The 27,278-nt window shown below is 46.0% G+C and overlaps 1 protein-coding gene and 1 long non-coding RNA gene across 8 annotated transcripts in view; one reads left to right on the forward strand and one right to left on the reverse strand.

The window, feature by feature from the left end:
• The first annotated feature begins 4,294 nt into the window (after nt 1-4,294).
• Nucleotides 4,295-27,278, forward strand: part of LOC115080650 (kinetochore-associated protein DSN1 homolog) — a 31,605-nt gene continuing 8,621 nt past the window's right edge. The window contains exons 1-7 of one of the 6 annotated variants that reach the window (XR_003853616.1): nt 6,223-6,697; nt 8,114-8,200; nt 16,423-16,493; nt 18,692-18,779; nt 19,475-19,534; nt 20,070-20,141; nt 24,655-24,800. Coding sequence is in view for 1 of the 6 variants with exons in the window: in XM_029584975.1 (XP_029440835.1) it covers nt 6,618-6,697; nt 8,114-8,200; nt 16,423-16,493; nt 18,692-18,779; nt 19,475-19,534; nt 20,070-20,141 (458 nt within the window). In the remaining 5 variants the exon portion in view is untranslated. Of the gene's footprint in view, nt 6,698-6,965; nt 7,041-8,113; nt 8,201-16,422; nt 16,494-17,021; nt 17,064-18,691; nt 18,780-19,474; nt 19,535-20,069; nt 20,142-24,654; nt 24,801-27,278 lie in introns of those variants that run through there. The other 5 variants (XR_003853619.1, XM_029584975.1, XR_003853617.1 and 2 more) reach the window with 5 other exon arrangements.
• On the reverse strand, nt 7,525-26,152 carry LOC115080652. Of its 2 annotated transcripts, none has more exons than XR_003853623.1 (3): nt 26,042-26,152; nt 20,264-20,390; nt 7,525-7,950 (listed from the first exon to the last, which is right to left on the reverse strand). It is a non-coding gene; the product is annotated as an uncharacterized LOC115080652 (long non-coding RNA). The 2 variants fall into 2 exon arrangements; XR_003853622.1 differs by lacking the exon at nt 7,525-7,950 and adding an exon at nt 8,194-10,237.

Consider the following 27,278-nt stretch of genomic DNA (forward strand, 5'->3'; position numbering starts at 1 on the left):
TTTTTTGTCTGTGCTGGAGCAGAGAGAGATTTCTCTCTCACACAAATTTGTTTTCTTTTTCTTTTGTTAGAATACTTTTTGCTTTTCGATGGCTTAGCCTCACTGCCTCAGCAGCTTCACAAACAGCACGTTTCAGTGCTTAAAAAAGAGAGAAGAATCTTCAGAACCTTCGGGAATGTCTCTGAAGAAAAAGTCAGTAAGCGGATTTAAGGCCAGTACATATATCCAGCTCATGTCTGTGCAGACACACAACGTTTGCTACTGCTGTCTGTCGCCGAACCACAATCAGCCCAGCTGGCCAGAGTGCAGAAAAATGTCCCCAAGAGCCCAAAGGGCCAGATCAGAAAAAGTTGAGGAGCTGGGTCGAGCACAGTTATCACACGCAGCCCGTAGTACCATGTCTTTTGCATGAAGCATGGGATCAGCTGATATGCCTCCCTCCCCATTGCCCTGAGGCAATGCAAAAGGCCTGAAGAGCCACAAATCACATCGAAGACAATGAAAGCTGCATCTTCAGTGCACTCGACACTTATCCCGAAGCATCCTGTCTCAACAAGGAAGCCCAGATCATCGACGCATGTCTTGAAGCATCCTGCATCAGCAGAGAAACCTGCCCCATCAGACTGCCTGACGCACACTGCATCGATGAAACATGATGCAGTGGGAAAGCCATCAAAGTGGGTTAAGTCCCCTCCCCCGGCTCCAGGTGCCTCAATATATTTGAAACCCAGCAAGTCAGCACAACCAAAGCATACTAAACCAGAGAGTGTGACACACAGGGGATCAAAATAACGAACACAGCCTATGCCCATGATGCCCCTTCTTGCTTCACCCAATGCATCGCAGTGCCAAATAGCCTGTCCAGCTTCGACGCATTCCTTGCGGCATTGTGCTGAACACTGGCACAAACCATCATTGATGCCGCATGCCTCAGGGGCATCAAGGACCCTTCAATTGCTTGGGGAGCCACCACCAGCTCCACTGATGCCAAAGCCAGTGATTTTTGACTGCTGCTTTTACCAGTCTTGTATCGCGGCTTCCTTAGCCATCGGATAATTTGATATCGGCCACAAATCAGAACGCTACCAAGTTCACAAGTAGTAGCACAAAGTCTGTGCCTTAAAGGCCCAGATCCAATTTGCTACATTATTCTATTGACATCCACTAAGCCTTCAGCACTACCAGGGGAACCCATACTAGTACCAGAAGAAGATGCTGTGCCTTCCTTCCCCCACATAAAGGATACAATCATTTCTGAAGCAATTCACAGATATTGTTAAAGCATTCTTTATAACCTTTACACTGGAAGTGTGATCGCCGCCACCTGCACCCATTCTGTCTCGCTCCCCAGCTGACCTCCCTCAACGATCATGCCAGGAGCACCACCTTTTTCACCACAGGAGGGTTCATCACACAACACAGAATTCCCACCTGAAGGACCCAGAGAAGTGCTTTCATTTATACCACATCCCTCTACCCTATCCACCAGAAGTGCCTTCCTCACCATATACACGTTCAGCTTTGCCGCGCTCATCGGCAGGCTCATCCTCAGGGGAGTCCCCAGGTATCTCTACAGGAATCCCCTCAGATCTCTCTCTGCTACCACCAGACCATATGTCCCTGCTGGAGGACTTATTTTATTCAAGGTTCCTGGAAAAGATGGAAAAGAATCACTGGGCCTTCACGTTCAGAAAGAATATTTTGCATATTTTAAATGTTCCTTCTGACCCAGTAGCTTTACCTACCCATTCATTCCTCAACCACCTACAAATGGAGATGTGAGAAACACCCATCTCAGTCACACCAACAGCGCGAAAGCTAGACCTCAAGTTTTGTATGCAGATGTCACCCACTTACAGTATAGTTTAGTTACCACATCAGTCGGTGGTGGTTGAATCTGCCCTTAAAAAGGCAAAAAAAACCCCAAGCCTTCCCTCTACCTCACCCTTGGGAAACATCGCCTGCTCGATTTCTTTGGTAAAAAGGTTTTTCAAGGTCCCATGTTCGCCTCTTGGGTTGCACACCATGAATTCTACGTGGTGCACCACTGCATATAAAGTCTAAAGTCCTACATTAAAGGCAACACAGGGCAGATGTTCTCTTCTTAATCCCTATTGGCCGTGGGAGCGGCGGTTGGTCACCTCTTATGAGCAGGACCGGTACCATCCATTGGACTCCACAGGATGCCATGAGTACACGGAAGCTCTAGTAAAGATGATATACGTGAGAAATTGGCAGACCTGTCTTGCCGCAGAGATAATTTCTCTTTTGCTGAATAAGTTATCTCCCACCTCAAAGAACAGAATGTAGCTGTCCAATTATTCTCCGCCTCTGAGCAGCCAGCTCCTCCCATACATTTATTTATTTTTAACTTTTATATACCGATGTTCCTGTATAGGATACATCCATATTACTCTTTCAAAAGACCATACTATTCCTGTTGGTCACACAGACATCTGAAACAATTACTGCATCTCCAAATACGGAGGCAACAAACCCATAGGACAGGAAGCCCCCAGGACAAAGTTTGGGTTCCCCATGTGCGATGTTTACCGCTCACCCTCTCTCTTTCTCACCCACATGGCATCCCTCGCTCATTCATTCATTCATTTATTTATTTAACCAATTTCTGGTTCCATGCAAACCCCTCTGTCACAATCAGACCGTGAACACGGAGCAGTGAGAACTCCATCGCAGTGTGCAGGAGCTGAAGAGAACCACAGAGAGAGAGAGATCCCGGCTCAGGGGGAGAAGGTGGGGGGAGGGGGGGACAGGGTCCCAGGATCTCACCCTCAGTCTGGCCAGGAGCCACAGCGATCCCTAGAGGGAGAGAGAGATCCCGGCCCTAGGGATCTGCGTGGACAGAGGTACAGCTTGGGGAGAGGGAACGTGGAAGGAGGGGGGACAGGGTCACAGGACCTCACCCTCAGTCCGGCCAGGAGCTGCAGCTGGCTGGGAAGCTGCTCTCCTCCCTCAGGTCCCGCAGCAGCGTGGACATTACCGGGGCTTAAACAAAAACATAGAATGTACTGCAGTGACCCCCTCCCCCTCTCTGCCCAGGCCTGTACCCCCTTCCTGCTCCAAACCCAGTCCCCACTCTCCCCTCCCCCTATAATGTCCCTGCTCCAATCAGCAGTGCCGGCAGCATGATTGGGCATGGGGAGAGGGGGCAGTACCTCCTTGGATGACAGGACTGGCCGGCTGAGCCTGCAGCCAAGTAGGGGCGAAGGAGTGCTTGTACCACTAAATGGTGCCCAGCCCCCTGCTGATGTTTGTCAGTGCTTTAGGTAAGGTGCGGTTGGCTAAAGCTCCAGCTGGGATGGAAGGTTTATGCTCCAAAGCTGTAAGGGTTAAAATATTGGCATCTGAACTGTATAAACTGTTATTGCTTAGGCCATTGGCTAAATGGAAACATGAATTAGCGTGGGAGAAGGATCTGCAGGTTGCACTGGAGGAGGAGGAATGGGAAGATGGACCTTTGCTTGTAGCTAAATGGTCTTTATTAATGCATTTAGGGATAAACACTGTGGATCCATAAAGTCTAGAGGATGTGAATGAAGAGAGGGTGGCTTGTGGGAAAGACAGCTACTTCCTGGAGATAATACCCTTAGTCAATAAACATACACACAGTTAATGCGACTCCAACATTGCTCTATGCTTCAACGGCAAGAGGAAATGTGGAAAAAAGGATTTGCATCCACAAAAAAGTGGGGAGTAGCTTGCTTGTTATGGCGGTTACTACCCCAAACCAAACAAGCCAGATACTTCACTTTCAATGCATATCCATATCCAGTGTCGCTCTCTGCTTCAACGGCAGGGGCGATTGAAGAAAAGATGATTTTATATTCAAACAACCAACAAGGACTGAATTACACAGTCTGGGTAAACAAATAACCATGGGTATAGCTTGCTTGTTAGGATGGTTAATACCCCGAATCAATTAAGCCTGATACTTCACTTTCAATACATATCTAGAATAGCTCTCTGCTTCAACGGCAGGGGAAACGAAGAAAAGTGGATTTATATTCAGGTAACAACCAACAAGGACGGAATTGCACAGGCTGGGTAAACAAATAAGTGTGGGAGTAGCTTGCTTATTGCGGTGGTTACTACCCCTAACCAATTAAGCTAGATACTTCACTTAGAAGCAGTTCCAGCACTGCTCTCTACATTAATGGCAGGGGTGGAAGGGAAATAGAACCAAAGGTTACATTAATGGGGGGTGGGAGTGAAATAAAACCAAAAGGTTACTAAAGGTCAAGAGTAACAGATAAGTATGAGATTTAAAAAAAAAGTGTGAAGCTTGCTGGGCAGACTGGATGGGCCACTTGGTCTTCTTCTGCCGTCATTTCTATGTTTATGTTTAAGGTGTCCTATAGATGGTGCATTAGGCCTGCTCGCTTGCAGACTGTGGGCCCAGCATCCTGTTTCCAACAGTGGCCAATCCAGGCCATAAGAACCTGGCAAGTACCCAAAAACTAAGTCTATTCCATGTAACCATTGCTAATGGCAGTGGCTATTCTCTAAGTGAACTTAATAGCAGGTAATGGACTTCTCCTCCAAGAACTTATCCAATCCCTTTTTAAACACAGCTACACTAACTGCACTGACCACATCCTCTGGTAACAAATTCCAGAGTTTACAACTATAGGGAAGCCCTAAGGAGAAGTGGAAATCCTAGTATTCTCGGGGGCGGGGGGAATAAAAGAAGGGCTGGGGATATTAAGTCGGAGAGTGTACAGAAAAGCAGTTTTTCCTGTATGGCGTGGGAATAACTAATAGGCCCATCAACATGCATTTGCATGTTGAGGGTGCTATTAGTTTGCAAGGGGGGTGTTGGCCGCGCATTCGATGTGCTATTACCCCTTACTGTATAAGGAGCACACTGTACTGTATCGGCCTGTCTGAAAGCACTTTTGGGTTGGCCACCTTTTCCAAGGTTATAGTGGTGGTAGCAGCAGTGCTGAGAGAGGATGGCATTCTGGTCCACCCGTACTTAGACAATTGGCTGATTCGGGCCAAGAGTCTGGAAGAGAGCCTTTGGGTCTCACGCAACATGATCTCCTTGCTCCAGGACCTAGGTTGGGTGGTGAACTTGGCCAACAGCTATCTATAGCCATTCCAGACACTGGAGTATCTCTGTGTTCAGTTCGACACGAAGCAAGGCAGGGGTGTTCTGCCGGAGGGTCGCATTCAGAAGCTGATGGCATAGGTGTGACTATTCAGGAAAGCACAAGAGCAAAGCCAGCATGCAGTGTGTATATGTATAGGTGCATAACCCACTGGTGTGGATTAATTTAAAGAAAAAGGAAATTATCTGGCAAGTAGTAATTTCTCCATGGACACTGAAATTTAAAGTTTTGTCTCCAACTTTTTCAGACAATTTGGGGTGCATATATAAAATGTTTACCTATAGAACTGCAAGTAAGATTTTCATTGCCTTGACTGCACTGAAGCGACATCTTGACTGATTGGGGTATGTGATTCTTTTAAAAGAGAGGGAAGGGGAATTTAGTAAATTGACAAAGATTCTTGTCTGTTTCAGGAGATGAAGAGTTAAGAGATAAAAAAAAAAAAAAGCAGGTTAATGCATTGACAGATTTATCATAGACCCTTTTATTTTCTAGGTAACGGTAAGATTAAGCTGGCTCTGGGCACAATAAATCATTTGTGCACCATGAATATGATGGGATATACTATCTGGTCGGCAGGGGAGTAAGCTTAGGATGTGTTTTAGAGTGGGTTACATTTCCCATTGTAAATCACCACAAGCTTCTTGGTAGTGGCATATAATAAACATACGGTTTTAATCACAGACTCTGGAGATATTACTGAGGTGGACAGAGGAATGATGCATGTAGGTTTGATTATTCCAACCAAAAATTTAGCAGGTGCAGATGTCTGCAGGTAGTTTGTTTTCTCTTTAGGAAAAGTACCCCTGCAGTATTGTTTTGATTATTGCTGCAAACATGGATAAAAGTGCCTGCAGAGTTTGCCCCCAGGTGCTCAGTTTTGATTTACCCCTACATATTTAGGTGCAAATAGGATTTGGTCATTGCCCTGCTAGCCCTTAGCTATGCATCTTCTGTGGCAGAAGAGGTGCTGTTTGATACTGGCTGTGCCAGGAGTATTGCAGTGCAAAAGGGCTCATTCTCATTTTAAATTCCCTTTCCTCTTCAGACATGGACTGTCTGAGACATGGGTTCTATTCTCTCCAGCATGTGTGCTTTTGAGTTAGGGCTGTAGCTTCCAGTAATTCCCAGCCCTTGCCAACCCAAAGAGCAGAAACCAGATTTGAGAACTGAATCTGATTTTCACTGCCTATAGGCCATAGTGCCTCCTAGCTTAGATCTGTTCTCTTAGGAAGGGGGAAGGACTTTCACATTGGTTTTTCTCTCTCACTAAGGTATGTCTGCAGGAGAAGAAGGGAAGCCCCTGTGTAAAGCAGGGACAAATAGCAATGATGACTCCAGCCCTGGGAAAGCTACTGGTGTCAGATCCAGCTCTAGAAACACAAGTGGCACCAGCCCCAATAAGATATCCCCTTGGAGATGCAGGCAAGAAAAGATGAGGACTAGTCCATATCTTTCTCCAAGAGGATGCAATTTGCAGAGTAGATGATGTTCCTGGCGTCGCTCCAGTTTAAAGGGCAGCAAACAGCAGCAGTCATTGCCTCCCATTCACCAAGACCTCACAGGTGAGCCCTTGGCTTTTTTTTTTAGTCAAAAATCCATTGTAACTGCAAAGAAACAAAGATAAATGCTGGCTTATGGAATTAAAATTAGAGGTTGCTTTCTGAACTGGTTGCAACAAGCTAGGGATGCAGACATTTGTCAGAGCTTATCTTGAGAGGCAGCAGCTGGAGGGTTGGGCTTGCAGCTTTGGAAGTCAGGACAGGGAGTTTCAAGCCTCCCTGAGACTCACGTCATCCCACTGCAATTGCTGCAAATTCTCTTTAGTGCTAGTCCCAACTGTCATGAAATGCTGTCAACCAGGTTTCCCCGTTACCAATCCAGAGTGACTTTTAAAGCTATTTGTGGGTATGTTGGCATTTCTTTACTGCTTCCTGTATGTGCAGAATGTGTGCGTCTGTGCTACTGGCTAACCAGACTTCAGTATATGTTCTGGCTGCCTACCACTTGCTTTATTTGCACCCTTTGGTCTAGCCACGTGGCAACCTGAGGGACAATGGAAGGGCCTTTGAGGAGTTGCTACTGCATGGACCCACATGCTTTTGGATTTTTATTTAGATGAAATGATCCTAGAAATTACTTTGCCAAAATGTACAATCTAAGTTGAGCCCAAGGAGCATAGTAAAGTGAGAGAGGTGAGGTGGTTTGACAGAGGGAAAGGAACCAGAGCCCTAGCCATGTTTTATGGCTAATTCAACCTGCTTGTCAGCACAGAAATATATTTGTGTATGTGTATAATATGTCTATTCTACAGAGACAAGAAACAGAACAGGCAAAATATAACTATTTAAAAAAAAAGTTGCTATAACAAAATCCTAGAACACTAATGCACTCAAATTTACCAAATTTTATTTAAATACACATTTTAAACAAGTACAAAAACTTATGACATGTCAGTGTGCATTAAGATGAATCTTAGTGCCTTCACACCACATCAACCCATTTGAATAGTATCAAAGTATATAGTCTTTTGGATAAAAAAAAAAACCAACTCTCAACTCCACAATGAGTAGCAAATCAAAGAGATTCAAATCTTGTTGCTGAGAACTGTTCCTCGTTCTGACAAAAGGCCCTTTTGTTTTGCCAAACAACTTCCACAGGGGGGAGAATGAAAGCAGAGGGGACCCAAGTGGGTTTTCCCTATAGATCAGAGAAGTTAATCCCTTGTACAAACTGAAAATCAAACAGTGGACATGGACAATTTTTTCCATTCAATGAAGATCTTTATTTCAGTAGTCTGTGCCTTGTTCTGAGTTTCCTGATTAAAACAGTAACAGAAGGAAAGCTTTTCAGGTAAAAGGCAAGCTCGAGGAAGCCTGAAGAATATATGGGCCCACAGGTGTGCATGCAATATTTAAGAATTGTTAGCACTGCAGCCTCCTGTCAACTTGTGTCCCCCTAAGCCAACAATTCTTTGTCAGATTCTTTTTAAAGGGCTTAGCCGAGCTATCAGTTTGGAACTGCCCGAGAGGGAGAGGCTCTCACTGCTGTTACAATCCTGTTTCCAGGTGATGTACCACCCTTAGCTTTCTAATAAAGGCAATTCTCTGATCTCTAGTTCTGTTCTCTCTCAGAAAAGCTCCACTAAGGTAAGTCATGGATGGGGGAAAACAGATGAACATTCAGCAATATGGTGATGGGAGCAAGCAGAGCTGGTCCTTGTGTTATTCCACTGCATATATGGAGTGGAAGTGCTTCAATAAAAGCAGGGGTTAGATCTCCGAAAATGCAGTGGGTAAAATCAAGACTGGTCCAGCTTGTTCCACCGGCCATGGAGCTTCCTGCTCCCCCTAGGGAGTCAGAGTCACTTTCAGCCCTTTAAACATTTCTGATAACTTCTGAGTTTGCCACAAGCCCAAGGTTTTTGAATATCTGGATACATTTTATCCAGCTAAGTAGGTGTTCTGGGCTGGAGTTAATTTAGCCAAATAACTGTATTCAGAGTTGCCCGATAGCACCACCCTCCTCAACTAACCAAATACAAAAAGCTGTAGTGCCCCTGAGGCTAGTCCTCCATTTCTAAAGAAGTCACCAAGTCCCATCCTAACTTTCCTGAAACCCTAGTTGGGAGTGTCTTGTGTGTTTCTGGACAGCAGTGGTGTTATGTGCTTCCAGTGGGACAGTCAGAAGCAGGTAAGACACTACTGTGCTCCCAGCTGGAGCCTTAGTGATGTCTGTAAAGGCATACCTTGGATGGAGGGGAGAGGCTAGCTTTGGGGCACTGTGGCTGCTTGGTTTATTTTATAAATTTGGTGGGTTAGGGGAACTGGACACTAACCAGCAGAAATCTTTATTTTTTCCCCCTTTTAATATTGTTTCAGTACTTAAGCATATATTATTTGAATATAGCCAATTAGATAAAGTTATCAGGGTACATGGATAACATTGAATCTAACCAGTTATATTCAAACTGAGCTGGCTACGTTTAAAAGTAATCTGGAAAATGCCTGAATAACTTTGTGAGTGTTGAATATACTTTATAACGTATCTGGCTAGCTGGATAAGTTCTTCTCTGAATATTGGCCTCCTTACATAATTTAATCAGCTAATGGGGTGAAAAGGATGAACATCTGATATATCTATTGTGCAACTTGTTTTACCATACCTCTGCTAAAAACACGACATCCGCCCTGAACAGGTCCTGGTAAGATGAACTATAAATCTTGTAATAAATGCATCTTCTCTTATTTATTCTTTGTAAACTAGGACAGATCACTTGTTGGTAGGCACTAGGCTGGATCATTAAGGGCTGTGTCAAACACCTTGCTTCTATTCCTAGGCTGGTTGGGCACATGCCATGTATAACCCCTAGGCGGGAAGGCGTTGGTCATACCTGTTGGTTGGACTTGTGATGCATGTGTTCCGGGATTTGGAAGGAGCTGCAGTTTGTGGCTTCTGGCCTCAGACAGTGCTAGGTGTAGAGTTATAAAATCCCCGAGTAGCTGTAAAGGAAGTCTTATGGCCAGAGCCCCTGGTTTCCTGGGGCAAGAGTTAGTAAATTCTGAGAGATTTTTCAAAGTGCTATGGCAATTCTGTGGCAAGTTAGCATAATTGTGTTCTGCCTCCGCAGCATATTTAATGTATGTTTCTTTATTACACTACCACCTGTATCAATTTGTCATTTCTTAGCTTAGGTTCTCTTCATGTTGTAGAGCTTACCCTCCTTGATTATGGTTTAACTATTGCTAAGCTTCTGGATGGGAGCTGTTTGCTCCTCTAAATCCCTGGGAGAGCCTACTTTCTGCTGAAAGTTCAGTGTTTGGAATTGGCTGACAAATGTGCAGGTTCCTAGCTGCATTGCTCCCTTTCCCTCTTGCTGCTGGTTTCTGCTATCTGCTGGCACTTGCAACTTACTACCACCACTACCCAACATACGCAGCGCTGTACAACCATATGAAGAGACTGCCTCTAGGCAGCAGTCGTCCGAGCTCAGAGTTTCTCATCACAGCTGTATCAGGTCTGCTGTCTGCAGTTATCTTCAATACCATTCACAGTGAGTGTCAAACTTTTGATATTAAGATCAGAGTCCTTTCTGACTTTGCAATCTAAAGGAAGAAAGAAGTTTTAACTTTTTGGATAGGCTCCCAAGCTTGGACAGAACATTTTACATAAAGATTCACATATCTGACTATGCAAGAAGTCAATCTTTTATTGAAAAAAGATTCAGTTTAAAAATAGAATATGTACCCAAGTACAAAAATCAATTTTTCCAAGTTGACATACCATACATAACAGTGAAAAGTCTTTTTTTTGAATTGCAACCAGCCTTTTTATATTTTCTTGAGAAAGCCCCTCTGTCTTTCCAAGTATGAGCTTTCCCTATGCTAAAATGCCCTCAATGCCACAGAAAGATAAATGCACGTATATTGGTAATGGATCCCAAAAGTGGTGGCTTGTCAGCAGTAGTATCAGACTTGTGCAGCAAGGCTTCTATGAATTTAAATTCTTGCCCTCTCTTCTAGTTATGAGACACCCAACTGTTGCAGAGTTCAGAGCGGCAAGTAGCCTGTGGCCATGGTGGTAGTGCCACCCCATGGGCCCAGAAATTGTTGGGATGAAGGGAAGAGAGGAGCACCTGCCCCAGGAATTTAGATTCTGTGGGTGTCCCAGCACCAACTCTGGGTTACCCATAGGGCCAAAACCCAAAATGCTCTGCAGCCACCCCACTTCCTTGATCAACTTATGCAGGAATGAAGAATCTGCAGCCACCAGCAGAGCCAAACCTTTAAATCTGCTGCTGGTGCTCCCTCCCTTCCATGGCCCAGCACAAGTAAGAAGGAACTGGCTTCCCTCCCTCCCATGTTGTTCAGAGTCTAAAATCTCATTTTAATGCACAGTGCTGACAACTACAACTTGGTCCAGTCCACCTTAAGCACAGACACTAGGGAATACTGGAAGGAGTATATCTAGCCCAGCCCAGGAGGGAGCAGGAAGCCTAGAAAAAAAAGCACACACTACTGACCTGTAAGGTGTGATGTTTTGTTACTAATAAAAGGTTTATGCAAAGATTTCTACCAGAGTCCAAACTGAATCTGTCCTCTGGTTACTCTGGTGCCACATGGTGTCATAAGTGAGATTTCTGTGTTAAGCCTTGCACATGCAGAGAAACCACGCCAACAGAAGAAAAACATGTTCTCTTTTCTTGGGCCTCACTGCAATGACAGCTGAAGTTAAATTACAGCAGGCAAAGGAGGCTGGCTCTGCCTGGAGATAGGTTATGTTCAGTGAGTTAGTGCTGGACAAGCAGGTTCTTACCCTCAGAAGAGGTGGTGAAACAGGGCATGGTCCCTATAGTGAGTGAAACTGCCTGAGATGGTGTGTGGGTACGAGGCATCCAGGTCCAATAAGTCAACGTGGACTGCATGATGCAAGTCCTGGGGGAGGACCAGCAGAACCTCCAGAAGGCCTTTCAAACCTTGTGAGATGCTCACCCAGCTACATGCTGCCCCAACACCTGTGAATCCCCCTCCTCCCATCTGGTTGAAGATGAAAGCAGGGGACGGCCTGGATGATGGTTTGGTCTGAAGCTAAGTGGAATACATACCTGGCAAATTTACTTACAGGCAAAGGCCAAGTGGTGAATTCGGAGGGAAGGGCCACTTAGGTGGAAGTCAAAGCCACCATCCTAGAAAGGGCAGGCTATACTTCAGAAGCCTAACAGCAGTTCCAGAGGGGCGTAATACAGCCCAGGGAAGGCAGAGGTCTGTTCCATAGACTGAAAGATGCTGGATGGACATGGACTTCAAACCAAGACAAAGATATCTGGAGATAGCTAACCAGGTACTTCTAGAACAGTTCCTAGACTGGTCCATGCAGAATTGGGTTTGTCATCACCCCAGACTCCCATTGGTAGAAGTATTACAAGTGGCAGAGGCCTTCCACCAAGCCCAATTAATGCCTGGAAAGGCAGCCTGTAATGGTGCTGTAAGGAGGAGAGGACCCTAGCAATGGGCCTCTGCATGTGATCGCTTGGGGTCTGGACCCAGCTCTTCCCACTTGCTTCAACTGTGGAAGGAGAGGTTGCATGGCTAGAGACTGTCAATATGGTGACAGTCAACAGTAGAGAATAAAGTCCATATATATAGAAAGGAAAGTCTTCCAAGCAAGTCCAATCAAGTCTGGGGAAAAAATGAGACTCAGGACGAGTATAACCCAGTAATAAGGGTACAGATACTTTCTGCTTCTGTGCAGGGAGTAGACATGTGGAAGATCACTGTCCATATAGAAAGGCAGAGAACGAAGAGCCCTTGAAAGGAAGTAGTAAAATAAAGAGAACCAACCCTAACACCATGCTCATACTGTAAGGCAGCAGGCCATATGGATGAAGAGTGCAAGGAACTCCAGTTAGCAGAAAAGTGCAAGGAGCAGGGGGGTGAAGGCCAAGCCCCAGAATGAGAATGAAAAAGTGGGACCAGGAATAGACAACCACGTTTGCAAGACTTCAAGGCTAGGGTAGATGCCCTGCATCAGGAATTTGAGATTCAGGTAGAGCTCCCACCCAAAGCTCTGGCTGCGGTAAGACCCTTGAGGGGAGATTAAGAAGGCAACACTGATCTGTTTACATGGCGACAGTCAGAGCCTGCTAACAGCCCCAGCAGGGCAATTCATTATGGAAGTGGGGGGTACTCCTAGAACTTCCTTATCCTGTGGTCTGAAGGCACAGGTGGCCCCAGTTTATGGACAGTCGAGCCAGATTAGAACAGCTGACACCCCATGAAGCCAGGAGTGGTTTCCCAGATGACTTGGCGTGGGGCAACCTTAAACAGGGTATGCAAACCCAGCAAAGGTTGGGGAGTGAAGAGAGAAACATGGGGTTTAAGAGTATAGCCTTAGTAGGCTTAAGTACTCAACCTAACTTAGAGCTGAGGGGGAGGATATGTGAAGAAAACCCCACCTTAAGCACAGACAATAGAGGATCCTGGGAAGGAAGTATATCTAGTCAGGAACAGGAGGCAGCCTGGAAATAAACCCTACTGAACTGTAAATTGTGAGACTAACTGAGCTGCAGAGAATAGCAGAAGTGTTTCTTGGTTATTTTGTTTGCTATGGATAAGAGGTTTCTGCTGGAGTCCAGACAGAATCTGTCCTCTGGTTACTGCCACAGGTTCAAGGAGGAATCCAAGCAAATCTACAGTCCTTTCCAGGAACACAAGCTTAATTTGATCTTGGGAGCCCCTGTAGGAAGCTTGTGTGTACAGGGGAAGAGAACTGGTTCTACAGGCTGTTCCTGCGATCATGCCACTGGGAGAGAGGAACTACAACCTGCAATCATGGCTCCACAGTGAACAGGAGCTGTGCAGACTCTGCTGTGCCCGAGGGTAAATCTGTAGCACCCCTATCAGAGTGCAGAGAACCTGGCAGACTTGACTTGTTTATAATTGTATGTTATTTTTGGCTCAAAGTGGCTGTAATCCTGAGCAGGCCCTGTTCCATGTGCACTATAGTGCTACCGTCCCCTCATAGGGGCCAGGGCTTGAATTAGAGAACCCACCCAGTTTTGCCTGTGGATTGCACCCTCCTGGTACCTGCCTGCCTGCCAGCTGGGCAGAATGCACCAGCTGCCGTACTGAGCTGCCTGCAGTGCCTCACCTCCCTCCTGCTCTACCGGGAAGTCAGTCCAAAGACTGTTGCCCTAGCAGCTCTGTCCATAGTTCCTGCTGCCAGACCCACCAAGGGAACAGTCACTGGGGCCCACCTGGTGCTTGATCCATTGCTGCGGGAGCTTAGACCCTGACTAAGCTGGTTCCCAAGGGGGGGGGGGGAAGGAGAATCAGTTCAGCCGAATAGTTTCCCAGAAACTCACTCCAGAGCTCTGCCTATGCTCTACCGGGGAGCCTTCCAGGCTCTTGTGACTTGGATTGGCCACAGGATGCTGGGCTTGATGGACCCTCGGTCTGACCCAGCCTGGCAGGTTCTTAAGTAGCCTACTCCTGCGCTATAGCACCAGTTCACATGTTTTCAGCATCTGCTGGAGATGGAGAAGTACCAAAGGCAGCACCAGACCTTTATAAGGGGGAGGGACGTCAGCTTTGAGCTTTTTGTTTTCTGTCTTCATCTACTGGCAGGAGGACATAACCAGTTTGTAAGGATTGGTCAGGCATGGATAAGGAAACTGCTGTGCCCCCAAAAAGAGTTTCAAGTTTAGTCAGTTTGAATCTACAGGTTCAAAGACGCCAGGATGTGTAAATTATTGTGTACACAGACTTGTTACGCAGCACTTAGTTACTGCCTGCCTAAGAATTGGTCCTAATTTTACCCCAAACTTCTGATCTCACCTATTTAAGCAAAGAAGAACATTGATTTTGGCCACCTTACTCTGTTCAGACAATTTTAATCTTTGTTTAAACTTGTGCTGGTTTTATCTGCCTCTTGTTTAAGCTTTTTTCCTCTTTGGTCAGTTAATTCTGTTGTGGCTAGCCAGTCATCTTCTGGAATCTGAACTTTAGTTTTTATTCCCAGAAACCCTGCTTCCTTTCTCTTATACACATGCCCTTCATTTTGTAATAGGTGATCTTTCCTTTTCCTAAGAAATTAAAAAGTCATGGGATAGGGGGCAGGGTCCTATTGTGGATGGCTAACTTAAGAGAAAACAGAGTAGGGCTAAGTAGTAAACTTTCACGATGGAGAAAGGTGAATAGTGGAGAGCAGTTCTGGGATCACTGCAATGACAGTTATTCTAAGAGGTTAAATCACAAGAGGATTGTGAGAAATTGCAAGTCTTAGTTTTGCAACTGGGCATGCAAATGAAATGTGGACAAGTGCAGAGTGATGCACTTAGGGAAGAGTAACCCAAATTATAGCTACAAAATGCAAGGTTCCACATTAGGAGTCACCACTCAGGAAAAGGATCGAGGTGTCATTGATAACATGTTTGAAATCTGCTCAGTGTGCAGCTGCCAAGAAAGCTAGGGATATTAGGAAGGGAATGGAGAATATCAATGCCTCTGTATCACTCCATGGTGCCACCTCATCTTGAGTAGTGTGTGCAGGTCTGGTCACCAGATCTCAAGATACAGCAGAATTAGAAAAAAAGGTAGAGAAGGGCGACCAAAATGATGGAACAATTCCCCTATGAGGAAAGACTAAAGAGGTTAGGACCGTTCAGCTTGGAGAAGAGACGGCTGAGGGGGGGATATGTAGTAGCTTGAGATATATTCATATATGGGTAGATTTTCAGAGGCCTATGCACATAAACCCCGGTACACACACACACAGCTGCCGGGCCTCTTCAAAGGGGCAGGGACAGCGCCATTGAATGCTGTCCCAAAGACTTGCGTGCTGGCAACCGGCTGGTGCATGCAACTTACTCCAGGTCCCCAGGCTGAAGTAAGTTCTAGAACAAACCAAAAAAATGATAGGTAGGGTTTAGGGGGTGAAGGAGGAAGTTTAGGTAGGGAACTGGGGAAACCGAAATGCATTGCCATGCGGAGTTGCATTATTCTTCTCCCCTTGTGCGCACCCAGATTTTGTGTTGCAATAAATGATTTATTTGTAATAAAGGAAATAGTGTTTCCTTTATGTGAAGGAGGAAGAATTTGAATGCCATGGTTTTACATAGGACTATATAATTTGGGGTTAATTGCTTGGAAATCTCTCATCTTTCTGGGTTAGAAGAATGGAAAGATACAGACAGTTAAGCACTGGAATGGGGGCTATTAGCCTTTTTGCACTGAGTGGCATAGGTTGGATTGTCTTCTAGTTAGGGAGAGGCTAGGTGTGCACACAGGCCGATGCAATATCTGTGCATGGAGAACGGGTGCTCCTGATTCAGCACCTGCTCTCCTAACTTGTGCTGATCGACCTCTCCAGGGCGCCAGATTTTAATAATTAAATCGGGTGCCGTAGTAAAACAAAATTGTATGCCCAGGAGGGGTGGCTGTCAGTGGGTTACGAAAATGGATGCTCAATTTTACAAGTACAGAAAAGCAGTCATTTTTCGGTACACTTTTTGGGCTGATCAGGAGCAGACAATTTTAGAGTGTTTACATGTGATTAGCTTTGTGGGGGAGGGTTGATGTGTGTATCTCCTTATAGCATAAGGGGTTGTGAACGCACATCCACTCGACTGAGTGCGCTGTATTGTATCTGCCTGACAGTGTGAAGAACTCCTGGCACTCAGACTAAAATTGGTCTTAGCAACTTCTATTTTACCTTTTCTTCATAAGATGGCTGTAAGTGATGGGGGGGGGGAGAAGACATGCGGTCTGAAAAAAAATATTTTTATTTTCAGTTCAGTACAGAAACTTGAAGACTCTTTAAGACATGTTGATGGCTTTGATACCCAGGCTTTTCAAGTGAAAGGTAAGCTAGAGGAAGCATGAGAAATATGGGACTGCAGGTCTGCTGTAATCTGCATTTTTTTTGCTATTTATATCCCCGTTTGTAATGGCTTTGTCTCTGCTGTTACACCTGCAGCAGACTTGTCTGTTATATAGGAAGTTACTGCTTTTACAAATGCTGCAGCCCTGGTCCTATCAGTTCTACACCATTATGCTGCCTGGTCTATTACTTTTCATTCCAAGGGAATAAGAGGTTTTTCCTTGTCTTCTCTGCTCACCCTTCAAATATCCCTCCTCCAAAGACATCACACACCGATGACTCTGGAAACTTTGCTAGCCTTGAGGATTAGGCTGGTCTCAGGAGAGCCCAACCTTAAGCACTGCTCATTGGCTCGCCACAGTACTAGTGGCCATATTCCCTCCCTCGATGTACTGCATCCAGGTTACAAGGCCACTCCGAGGAGAGCTGCCTCTGTTTACAAGCAGGATTAAGTTGGCCATAAGACAGTGGTAATGGTGCCAACACAAACTCTGCTCTTAGAGCTCAGATGTCTGAGTGTATGCAGGAGTTCCTGTGCACAGTCATTGCCAGGTGAGCCCCTGTCTTTCTTCAGCCAAGCCATTCATAGACAGATTGCCCTGTGTCCATTGTGGACACCCATACTGTCTCCTACCCCTGCCTGGACCCAGACCATGATGTGTCTGTGGGTGATTCGGACCTGGGTAAGACCCCAAAGCCTCAGCCTGAGGACAGGTAACAGCCACTCTTCCACACAGAGAAAATTCTCTCCTAGGACAGGCCTCGTCCTCGTGCAAGGGTGACAGATGGAGCCCAGCATGGAAAACTTTATATACCAACATTTGATCTGAGATATCACATTGGTTTTGTCAACGTTTCTAGAAGCTTTGGCTGGCACCCTGAGCATGCCACTATCCACGCTTCCATACAGGGTCCCCCTTCAGTCTCTGTGAAGCTCATGCTTTTGTGGAAAACTATTTTGTTCCCTTTTTTGGTCACGCCAGGTCTTTCTACCTGGGGTTAGTTACTGGGTGTTGCAGTAAGTTATGTTGTCTGTGGTTGCTGGTCATAGACCATGTGCCAGATTTTTTCCCACAGCATTGTCTGGTTTTCACAGATGTCCCCAGTGCCCCTGGGCTATGTCCATTACAGACCCCCCCCCAGGTCTGTATTTTGTGCCCAGATGACTCCCAAGGGCCATCATGCACATCTCAACAAAATGGATAAACTGGTGCCAAAAAGTCTGAGCCCTCAATGTTAGCTCCTCAGGAACACCCTGTTCTGAAAGATTGGAAGCAAGGTAAACCTCAATCTTATTTGTGTTTGTTTTATCTGGTCCTGCTCCAGGCCCTTCCACAGTGAACACAGAACAGAAATATGTTATGCAATTTTACTTTTTCCTCCTCAGCCTCCACATATTCCTCCCTCTCACCTTTGAGTCTCAGAATACCACTTTTGTACTTCTATCACTAACAGATCTTAACAAAACACCTTGTCCTTCTGTAATACTGTATTTGCTATTTTTCCTCTATTTGAATTTTCACATTCCTGACTCCTTTCCCAGACATTGTTGCCTGGTCTTCCTCTGCAATCTCTTGCACTTTATGAACACAAACCTTTTCAGTTACTTCTTTGGAAAGAGATAGTGGGGTCTTTCCTCACTCCTTTTACATCCCTAACAAAATTGGTTGCCCTTCTAGCTCCTTTTAGTTTTGCCTTTGACCTTCTACTTCTCCTAGGTTTTCCCATCTAGCTAATGATTCCTTGAGGTACTCTTCAAGCCTGTTCTGGTATCCAGTGCTCAGCTCCTTGTCTGTTCCAGTACCCAGACCTTTGCTTCTAGTCTGTCTCTTCCCACAATGTCCAGCCTGTGCCTGATCTCACTTCCAGCTTGTCCAGCCTGCCCAGCTGCTGAAGCCAATCCCTATCAGCCCCCACCCTTAATGTGGTCCTAGCCAAACTCATGAAACCTCTCGCCTGGAAGGTGCTGTTCCTTGTGACTTTGGCATGCAAAGTGGGTGGTGTACAGGTAACTACTGGGCATGCCTAGAGACTTCTGAGAGCTGGGTCTGTTGGCACTGTTGAATGTTACTACTTGTTATGGCTGATTGATACTGCCATCTATGGAGAAGCCTGGGTACAGATAAGCAATGTTGCTTCTTTTAGTCTTATATTTACAGTAACCTTTTTGCTTCTATCAGTGTCATCAGTTTCCAAGGAACTGCAGCATTTCATTGAGAAGCTAGGGCATGATGGGACCTTGCAGAAATGTACAGAAATGCCAACAAGGTAAAGATATCTGTTATAGCACCATCCCCAGGAATTTTACAGCTGAGGTTGGACAGGAGCTATAGTCCATAGGTTGCATTATGAATCAGGATAGCACAAAAGGGTGTCAGTCAATTAGAATTTAATTTGTTGGGCTGGGAAAGCCAGACTGGGGGTAATATTCAAAGGATTTCCATGCAAAAAATCCTCAGCTTTTGCATGTGAATCTGCTTTTGAAAATCATCCAAAGGGTTATGTGGGGCAACGTATGCATGAAACTAGCTTCTGTGTACTTTTCCCTGTACTCTGAGTAGGTATTCCAGGTAGGGTTAGAGTTGAGCAGGGAAAGAATTTACATGTATACTTCTGATTTTCAAAGGCATGTGCCTAAATGCATTTGTAGAAAGATATATCTGCTCAAGAGATAGTGATGTGTCCCAGAATCCCAAATTTCACTCAGATTGTTTCCTTATGTACCAGGCTACCTGAAACTTAAATTTGGTCCAGACTCTTTATTGCAGCACACACAGTGATCATTGGAAGGATTACACCTTAGTCAAGAAAAAAGTTCACACGTCTACATAAAGTTCTGTCTTGTATAAGGCCCATATTCTTTATGGTGATAGTATACATAGAATTAGTATGAGTTTTTTGTTGGATATATATAGAAAAATTTGAGGTTCAAAGTTTAATAGTAACTTTCCTATTTGTTTTAGTTTTAACACACCTCCAGAAATGGAAGCATCAAAGGCTCAAATGAATGACTATATAGCAAGGTATATCTGTCAGATCTTGACCTGATATTTCATTTATTAAAACATGTTATCCAAGTGGCTTACAATATAGTCACCTGCATAAATAAAGACAGAAATAAATGTGGCTGTGGTGGAGCAATTGGTGCTTATACTTTGCATTTCTGACTGGATCAGGCGTGATGTGTACCTTGTCTGACTGGCAGAAGGCACAGCCGTGTTGTGTGCACCTTGTAACTATGCCAGCAGAGTACACATGCATGTGCCATTTAACTAAGGCTCGTGGGATGCATGCATGTGGCACTGTATGTTGTACCAACTGCCTGGCAAGAAATGTTTTATTTCTTTAGCTCTTGGATTTTTATTGGTAGTTCAATGTGAGTTACATTCAACTACTGAGGCAATGGAGTGTGAAGTGATGTGCCCAAGGAGCATAGGTGGGATTTGGTTCTCAGCCTGCTGATATAATATGCCTTGAAATGTGACCGGGATAGTGTGCATGACTGTTGGAGGAATTGGCATCTTTGTCTTGTATATAATCTAACTTTTTTCCCTGCAGTTTTTCTGAAGAATGCAGAAGGTGGGATCGGCTATTACTGAACTACCAGAACAGAGTGCAAGAGCTATCCAGGTGAGAGAAAAGAACTGCTCCGAGGACGTCCGTTCTGTACAGCACTAGAAACTGCTCCCACATTCCTTTCCTCTCAAACCTAATGGTTCCCAGCCAGGAATATGCAACACTGCTGGCCTTACCCCAGCTTCCTCCATGTACCTCTCCAAGAGTAGGAAGGCGTGGCTTGATCATAAGGCGCTCTGATTCTCGTGATGACGATGCCAGCAGTGCTTCCACCCCTCAGGCAAGCATACACAGGGATGCTGCCTAAAAAGAAAACACAAACATTGCTGTAAACAGTAAGGTGATGCAGACCAGTCAGTCTGTGGCAACTGGCAGTGTCCATACTTTACATAATAGTAGCATTAAATAAACTAAAACTATAACCTGTCAGGGGCATGTTGAGCCACGAGTGACTAGTTAAACCAAGGTACACATTTTGCTTTGTTAGCCCAGGCTGGGTCTCTGCTTGGAGATCTACCCAGGGAATAATGGAGTATACCAAGTCTTCAGGAACCCAGGGTCCAGAATGCTGTTGTGCCAGCAGAGTTAGATCCCTGAGTAGTCCTTATGTTTTGAGACCAATCTCCAGTTGCACCAATGAGATGTTTCCTAGGTGGCTCTGACCCCAGGCAACCACAAGGTAAGTTTTTGTTCAAAAACATAGCACAGCCCTTTGCTGTCTGTAAAGAATCCTTTAGGGTAGAGGTTCTTAACCATGAAGATTACCAGGCCAGTGCAGTTTCCAGGATATTCACAATGTGCATGCAAACATCTCTTAGGTATCCTGAAAACATAACAGTTAAACACTGCTTCCTTTTCATCCAGTCAGACCAGTGCAGATGGAACCAGACTAACAGGCTTGCTGACATCCCCAGGTCTAGACTCCCATGCTGAGCTCAGCAGAAGGCAGGCAGACATCCTATGCTGTGAGCTGAGGCCTGGTAAAGATAAAAAAGTTTGGACAAGCAGCTCCTGCAGTGAAAGTCTTGTACTTCCTCCTTCAGTTAGACTAGGGGAAGCCACCAGAGTCCCCTCTACTCCCACTTTATATTTACAGTTATTCTTTGCATAGATCACGATTATTCATGCTAGAAAACCAGACAAAATTGGCACTACTAGTAGAAGGATCAGTACTAAGCAACTGTTTTGTACTATAAGGAGAGAAAGATGATCATAAAGTACTAAGATAATCGGAGACCAAGAAAATATGGCCTCAAGATGCAGAAACTGTTCTAAATTTTGAGCACCACTCGCCTGATTAAAGAGAGCATCCCTGCTCACTTCAAGATGGTACCTGCATATTATACCATTCAGGCTTCAGAAAGAAGCCATTTGGCACAATGCAAATAAAGAAAACCAGTAGTAAACGTGAGTTTGAGCTCATACTACCCAATATACCCTGGTTTAATTCTTGTGCAAGACAAGCCCAATGGAAATCCTGTACCTCCAATTCTTTAAGTGTATACTCTGTATCCACAGAATTCTCCCCAGCACAAGGGGCAGAGCAGGATGTTTTCCCATTCAGCACTTTGTACAGAAATTCTGGTGTTGTCTTAACACACTCTCCACTGCTAGGTACATAGTGAAATACAAAATACTAACAAAAAACCACTGCACAAGGAAAATGCTATACCACAGCAGCACTAACTCAGAATGCCAAACACAGCAGCACTGCAAATATTACATCTGGCCCTAGAACACCAATACACCATGAACATGCTAGCTGGACACCTCAGCTCAGTCATACTTGCAGAACAGACCTTCACAAATACAGAATAGTTGACAACTCCCCCGCCCCCCAAGAAGCCCAGACTGTTCAAAGCTGGAAAACTGACCCTCTCTACCGTGTACAGCAACGTCACACATTGCCCCACCCCCTAGTGTCTCACACCCCCAGCAAAGAACAACCCCCACCCTGTCACCTCTACTATGGCCCTATTCTGAGGACAAGCAGGATGGTAGTCCTCACACACAGGTGACACAAGATGGAGCCCCGATACTGAAAACCTATGGCAAACTCCTTAGAGGATTGTGAGAGGCTCTGTTTGAACCACTAGAGAGCTACGGTTAAAGACTTGACTCTTAAAGTGGTTCTCTTGGTTGCTATTTGTTCAGCCAGGAGAAATTGGGAGCTCCAGGTGCTGTTGTGTTGAGATCTCTTCCTACAGATGTCTCATTCGGGGGGTATCTGTTTGGTGCCGCTTTTTCTGCCTGAGGTAGTCTGTGTTCCATCTTAGACAGTGGGGCCTCCTGCTTTTATGGATTCGGATTCCTCTACACAGGGTCTGTGGAAGCACTAGGCCTGTGCCTATGGTGCTGACAGTTAGGGGGCGTTGCCGCTGCTTCAGGCGGCAGAATTTTGAAAGGGCAAAAAGTGCCCCTTCAAAATTCTGAACCCCCCCCACACACACACCCCTAGTCCAATGGAGGGCCTGGGAGTGATCTGCCGCTCCTGGGGCCTCAGCTGCCACTACCCAAAGTAGCACTGTGGCCTTTATCCCCTACCATGGGACAGGGGCCAACCAATGGCACTGGTAGCCCCTGTCACATGGTAAGGGCTGAAGGCCACGGCACTGGCAGCCAACGGCCCAGGAGCGGCAGATTGCTCCCAGGCCCCCTGCTGGACCACCAGGTGACTGAGTTTTGCGGGGGTTTGGGAGGGTGAGGGAGTGGCAGCATGTGGTCCTCACCCCTTGAGTCAGGGCAGCAACTGTGTAATTTAGATTTTCAATAAATGTTTTGCAAGGACTTCTGGATCTCTTATTACCCTCATGGCTTTGATAGACAGTCTTCCTTTGTGTTTTTTTGGGCCAGTATAATCTCAGACCAGTGGATTCTTTCCATCATCCACTAAGGGTACCAGTTGAACCTATTGGGTGCCCTGCGAGCCCGTCTTGCATCAGGGGTTGCGTCTAATGGAGCTCTCCTCCCTCTTAACGGCCAGAACGGTCGAGCCTATTCCAACAAGGCAAAGAGGGTGGGGATTTTACTCCAGGTACTTCCCGATTCCAAAGAGGACAAGGAGGACTCCGTCCAATTCTAGATCTAAGGGCCTTGAATGGTTTATCAAAAAAAGAAGGGTTCAAGATGGTTCCCCCACCCTCGAACTGAAGGATGCATACACTCCTTTCCGGTGTCTGGGGAAGATCGATCTCAGATTCATAGTGGGAAAACAGCACTTCCAGTATTGGGTGTGGCCGTTTGGGATAGCATCAGCCCTGTGGGTCTTCACAGAATTCCTGGCTTTGGTGTTGGCACACAGTGCATGGTTTCCCTTATCTGAATGATTAGCTAGTCAAGGGCACATCTCGGGCAGGACCCGTAGGGTCCTTGCATCTGACCTTCTGGGTGTTGGAGTCACTAGGGTTCATATTCAGCCCTTCACTTCATTTGGACTTCATGGGAGCCCTGCTAGACACGACTCAGATTAAGGCCTTTCTGCCTTGTCAAAGGGTCATCAGTTTGATGACCATTGTGACAGATTCAGCAGAGCTAGCAGGTGTCAGCCTGGCACATGTTGAGGCTGTTGGGTAATATGGCCTCAACTGTCCATGTCACTCCCTTGGCAGGATTTACACATGCACAGAGCTCAATGGACCCCGAGGTCTCAGTGGCACCAGGCCATGCAGAACCTCCAGCATTGCACTGTGCCCCTCTGAGACTGCCTGGTGGCAGGTTCTTTCAGATCTGGAATGGGGGAATCTCTTTTCAAAGTCCTCCTATCCCTGGATGTGTCCACCCTGGGCTGGGAAGTTCATGTAGATGGGCTCAGCACCCAGGATAGCTGTTGTCAAATCAACTCCCTGGAGCTTTGGGTGATCCGGTCAGTACTTGCTATGGGCTTTAACCCTTGCTGGGCGGTCTCTGCTGTCATTTTGATATGTTACTATGTAAAATATAAAAATGTAAAGAGTGACTGACAGTGATCTGTATTGAGGCCAGCGTGAGCACTGTTGCCTGCCCTAACTCATAATAAAGTTACATTTTCTAATGTAGAGTAATGCTGCAGTTACTTTACAGCAGGGAGCTGGCTGGTTATAATGTAAACTGTAGGAACAAAAAATGAAATAACCCCCACAACTGCTCTTTTTTAATGTAAGAGTACAGCAGTTGCAGAGAGGACTTCATGCAGCTGTTTTTAATAGTATAAATGCAGCCTCAGCAGCAGTTTTCAAATGCCTTTATTGGGGACCATATGAAGAGATGCTATCTGAGGTCAAGGAACTGAGTCAGAAAAACAGAAATAGTCCCAAATAGATTGGGTGCCACTGGCCTGATTAAGAAGAATTTAAGCACACCTTGATCTGTTACCTATAAAAATTACACCCTATGAAGTCCAGAAGGAGGCTCTCTGGCACAATGCAAGTACTAAGAAGGGCATTAGCAGTCAAGTTGAGAGAGACTGAGATTATTCCCAGCATACCCTGGCCTATAAATGAGGTTCATGCCTGTCACTATATGTGACAAACAAGCCTATTTGGAAATACTGTTCCAGAGATACTCACTAGCTAATTTGTTTGTTTTTAAGGCAATTGGAGGAAGTCAGACTTAATGACATACAAATGGAATGCACAACAAGCCTTGGGACATCCCAGGATAAAGTTATCTATAGCAAGCCTGACTACAAAGGCATATTAACTGAACAGAGTCATGTTTGACTGCATGGAGCTTGTGGTAAGTTGCAAAGACTGTTGAAAATATCAACATTCAGGATAGGCCCGCCCGGTCTGCACGTGTCTCTATAGTAAGCCTCTAGTTCCAGGCCCACCCGGTCTGCACGTGTCTCTATAGTAAGCCTCTAGTTCCAGGCCCGCCCGGTCTGCACCTGCCTCTATAGTAAGTCTCTAGTTCCAGGCCCGCCCGGTCTGCACCTGCCTCTATAGTAAGGCTCTCGTTCCAGGCCTGCCCGGTCTGCACCTGCCTCTATAGTAAGCCTCTAGTTCCAGGCCCGCCCGGTCTGCACCTGTCTCTATAGTAAGCCTCTAGTTCCAGGCCCGCCCAGTCTGCACCTGCCTCTATAGTAAGCCTCTAGTTCCAGGCCCGCCCGGTCTGCACCTGCCTCTATAGTAAGCCTCTAGTTCCAGGCCCGCCCGGTCTGCACCTGCCTCTATAGTAAGCCTCTAGTTCCAGGCCCACCCAGTCTGCACGTGTCTCTATAGTAAGCCTCTAGTTCTAGATTTTTGCCCTACCTCTGTAACACCTTCTGTACACTGTTGCAAGCTAGCAATTCTCACATGGAATGACAGTATATAAAACACAAAAAATCTGCTCTTTGGGGTAGTGGAAGAAGAGTACCTATGAAAACAGGAAGAGGGGAGAGGAGATAAAGGGATAAGGAAAAAGCTTGAAGTAGTTTGTTTCTGGTTTGGGGTTTGTCTTCATTCCTGAAACTGCCAGTTCATCTACATAATATGACAAAACCAGCACTAACTCAGTGTGATGCTGCCTCTGGCCAATCACCTCCAAACTCAAGCCTCTCCACGGTCCAGTCTTGGAGAGGGACTTTCCTGGCCACTTGAAAACTCAAATAGAAATAGTTTACAGTTTTTCCCACAAGTCTCCAGGCAGGGTTTGAACCATCCCCAGGTCTGGCTGGAAGGCAGATGCCCCTCCCTGCTGAGCCAGTCCACCCACCCACCCTCACAGGAGAGGCTGGCTTCAAAAGTGAACCTTAAGCCTCTAGCTTTGTCTTTCAGTCCTCTGTGAAATCCAGCACAAAACAAACTAATCTCAATAAGTTCTCCCAAGTCAAGGTCTGGCCCACTGCACCTAACTACCACCTCCCCCCATACCTCTGAGATATTAAACTTTTCCCCAGCAATACAACCACCCACTTGGCAGTTTTCTTAGTAACATGTCCTCAAGGCAGGTAAATCCAAACTAACAGAAGCTTTGGTAGCCACAAGCTCACCTACCTTGACATCACAGTTACTGTCCTTCTTCACAGTGTAGAGGCAACATCCAGAGTCAGCATCTCCTAGCACAAGCAGCAGCAAAGTCCCACTCTTTCCTCCTCAGTCCCCCAGCAGGAGACTACTTTGCTAGGAACTCCTTTTTATATCATGTAGACTCCTCCCCCTGTAGCCAGGGATTGGCTTAAAATAGTCTCCACCCTCTATTTCCCACACCTGGGTCTTTTCTTTCTCTATGATTACAGGGGGAAGGAACCAGTGTGCGTCCTTGACTTTGTGTCTCAGGGTTTTTCTTCCCCCTCCCCCTGGGATTTTTGGTTCTTAGGGCTTTGGCCTACCTCCCAGGGCTGGAATATAGACCCCGTCACACTCAGCCAACCTCTGCTGATCCTAACAGACTGCTAAACATAAGCCATTCAGAGGGAAGGTACCCCAGGGTGCCAAAAGCACATATGCAAGTAATTGCTCACTGAAATCACAATTTCTTCTTCATCTAGTCAGACCAGTGCAAAAGTATGAGTTATGTCCAGCAAGCAGAAGATGCTTACCTCAACCGACCAGTATTCTGTCTCCAACCTATGGTAGGCAAACATCCCATGCTGTGGAAGGAGACAGGTTAGAGTGACTGAAGAGGAAAACCTTTTCTGGACAGCAACTTAAGGCAAAAGCCTGAGGGAAAATCATGGCCAGCTGCCAAGGTGAAAACCTCGATCTCCCTCCCTTAGTTGAGCGTGACTTGGAGATGAGTCAGTCCACTGATGGGAACCAGCTCTGGAGGTGAAAGCTTAACTTCCTCCCTCGCTGGAGCAGGATCCAGGCCCCAAGGGAACAAGTCTGGTAAGGTCAGAGGCTTCAGGCCTTCCCTCGCCACTCATCCTTCTATTCTCCTTACTCACGGCTCGATACAGTACAGTGGGGCCGCGGTTACCCCGCTCCTAACCCGCTTTCTACTCACTTTCCGGCCGCGTTAGCCCTTCCTGCGATACACAATCCCCTTTAACCCATCCTCACCGCCTCTTTAAATCCCCGGGTAACCCCTTCCGCACGCGGCATGTATATCAGATGTAAACCATCGAATTAGCTATTCCCTCCCATACAGTAACGCGCGCCCCGACTATCGCTATTTTACCCTGCTGTTTTGCCCCGCGCTTAACTTGCTCATTTACCGCCTACCCTTACCCCTGCGTTAGAGGCAGGGGTAAGGGTAGACAGCAAACTTTCCCCCAAAAAGAAACCTAAA

The sequence above is a fragment of the Rhinatrema bivittatum genome, chromosome 19 (genome assembly GCF_901001135.1).
Source record: "Rhinatrema bivittatum chromosome 19, aRhiBiv1.1, whole genome shotgun sequence".
In the NCBI taxonomy this organism is placed as follows: Eukaryota; Metazoa; Chordata; class Amphibia; order Gymnophiona; family Rhinatrematidae; genus Rhinatrema; species Rhinatrema bivittatum.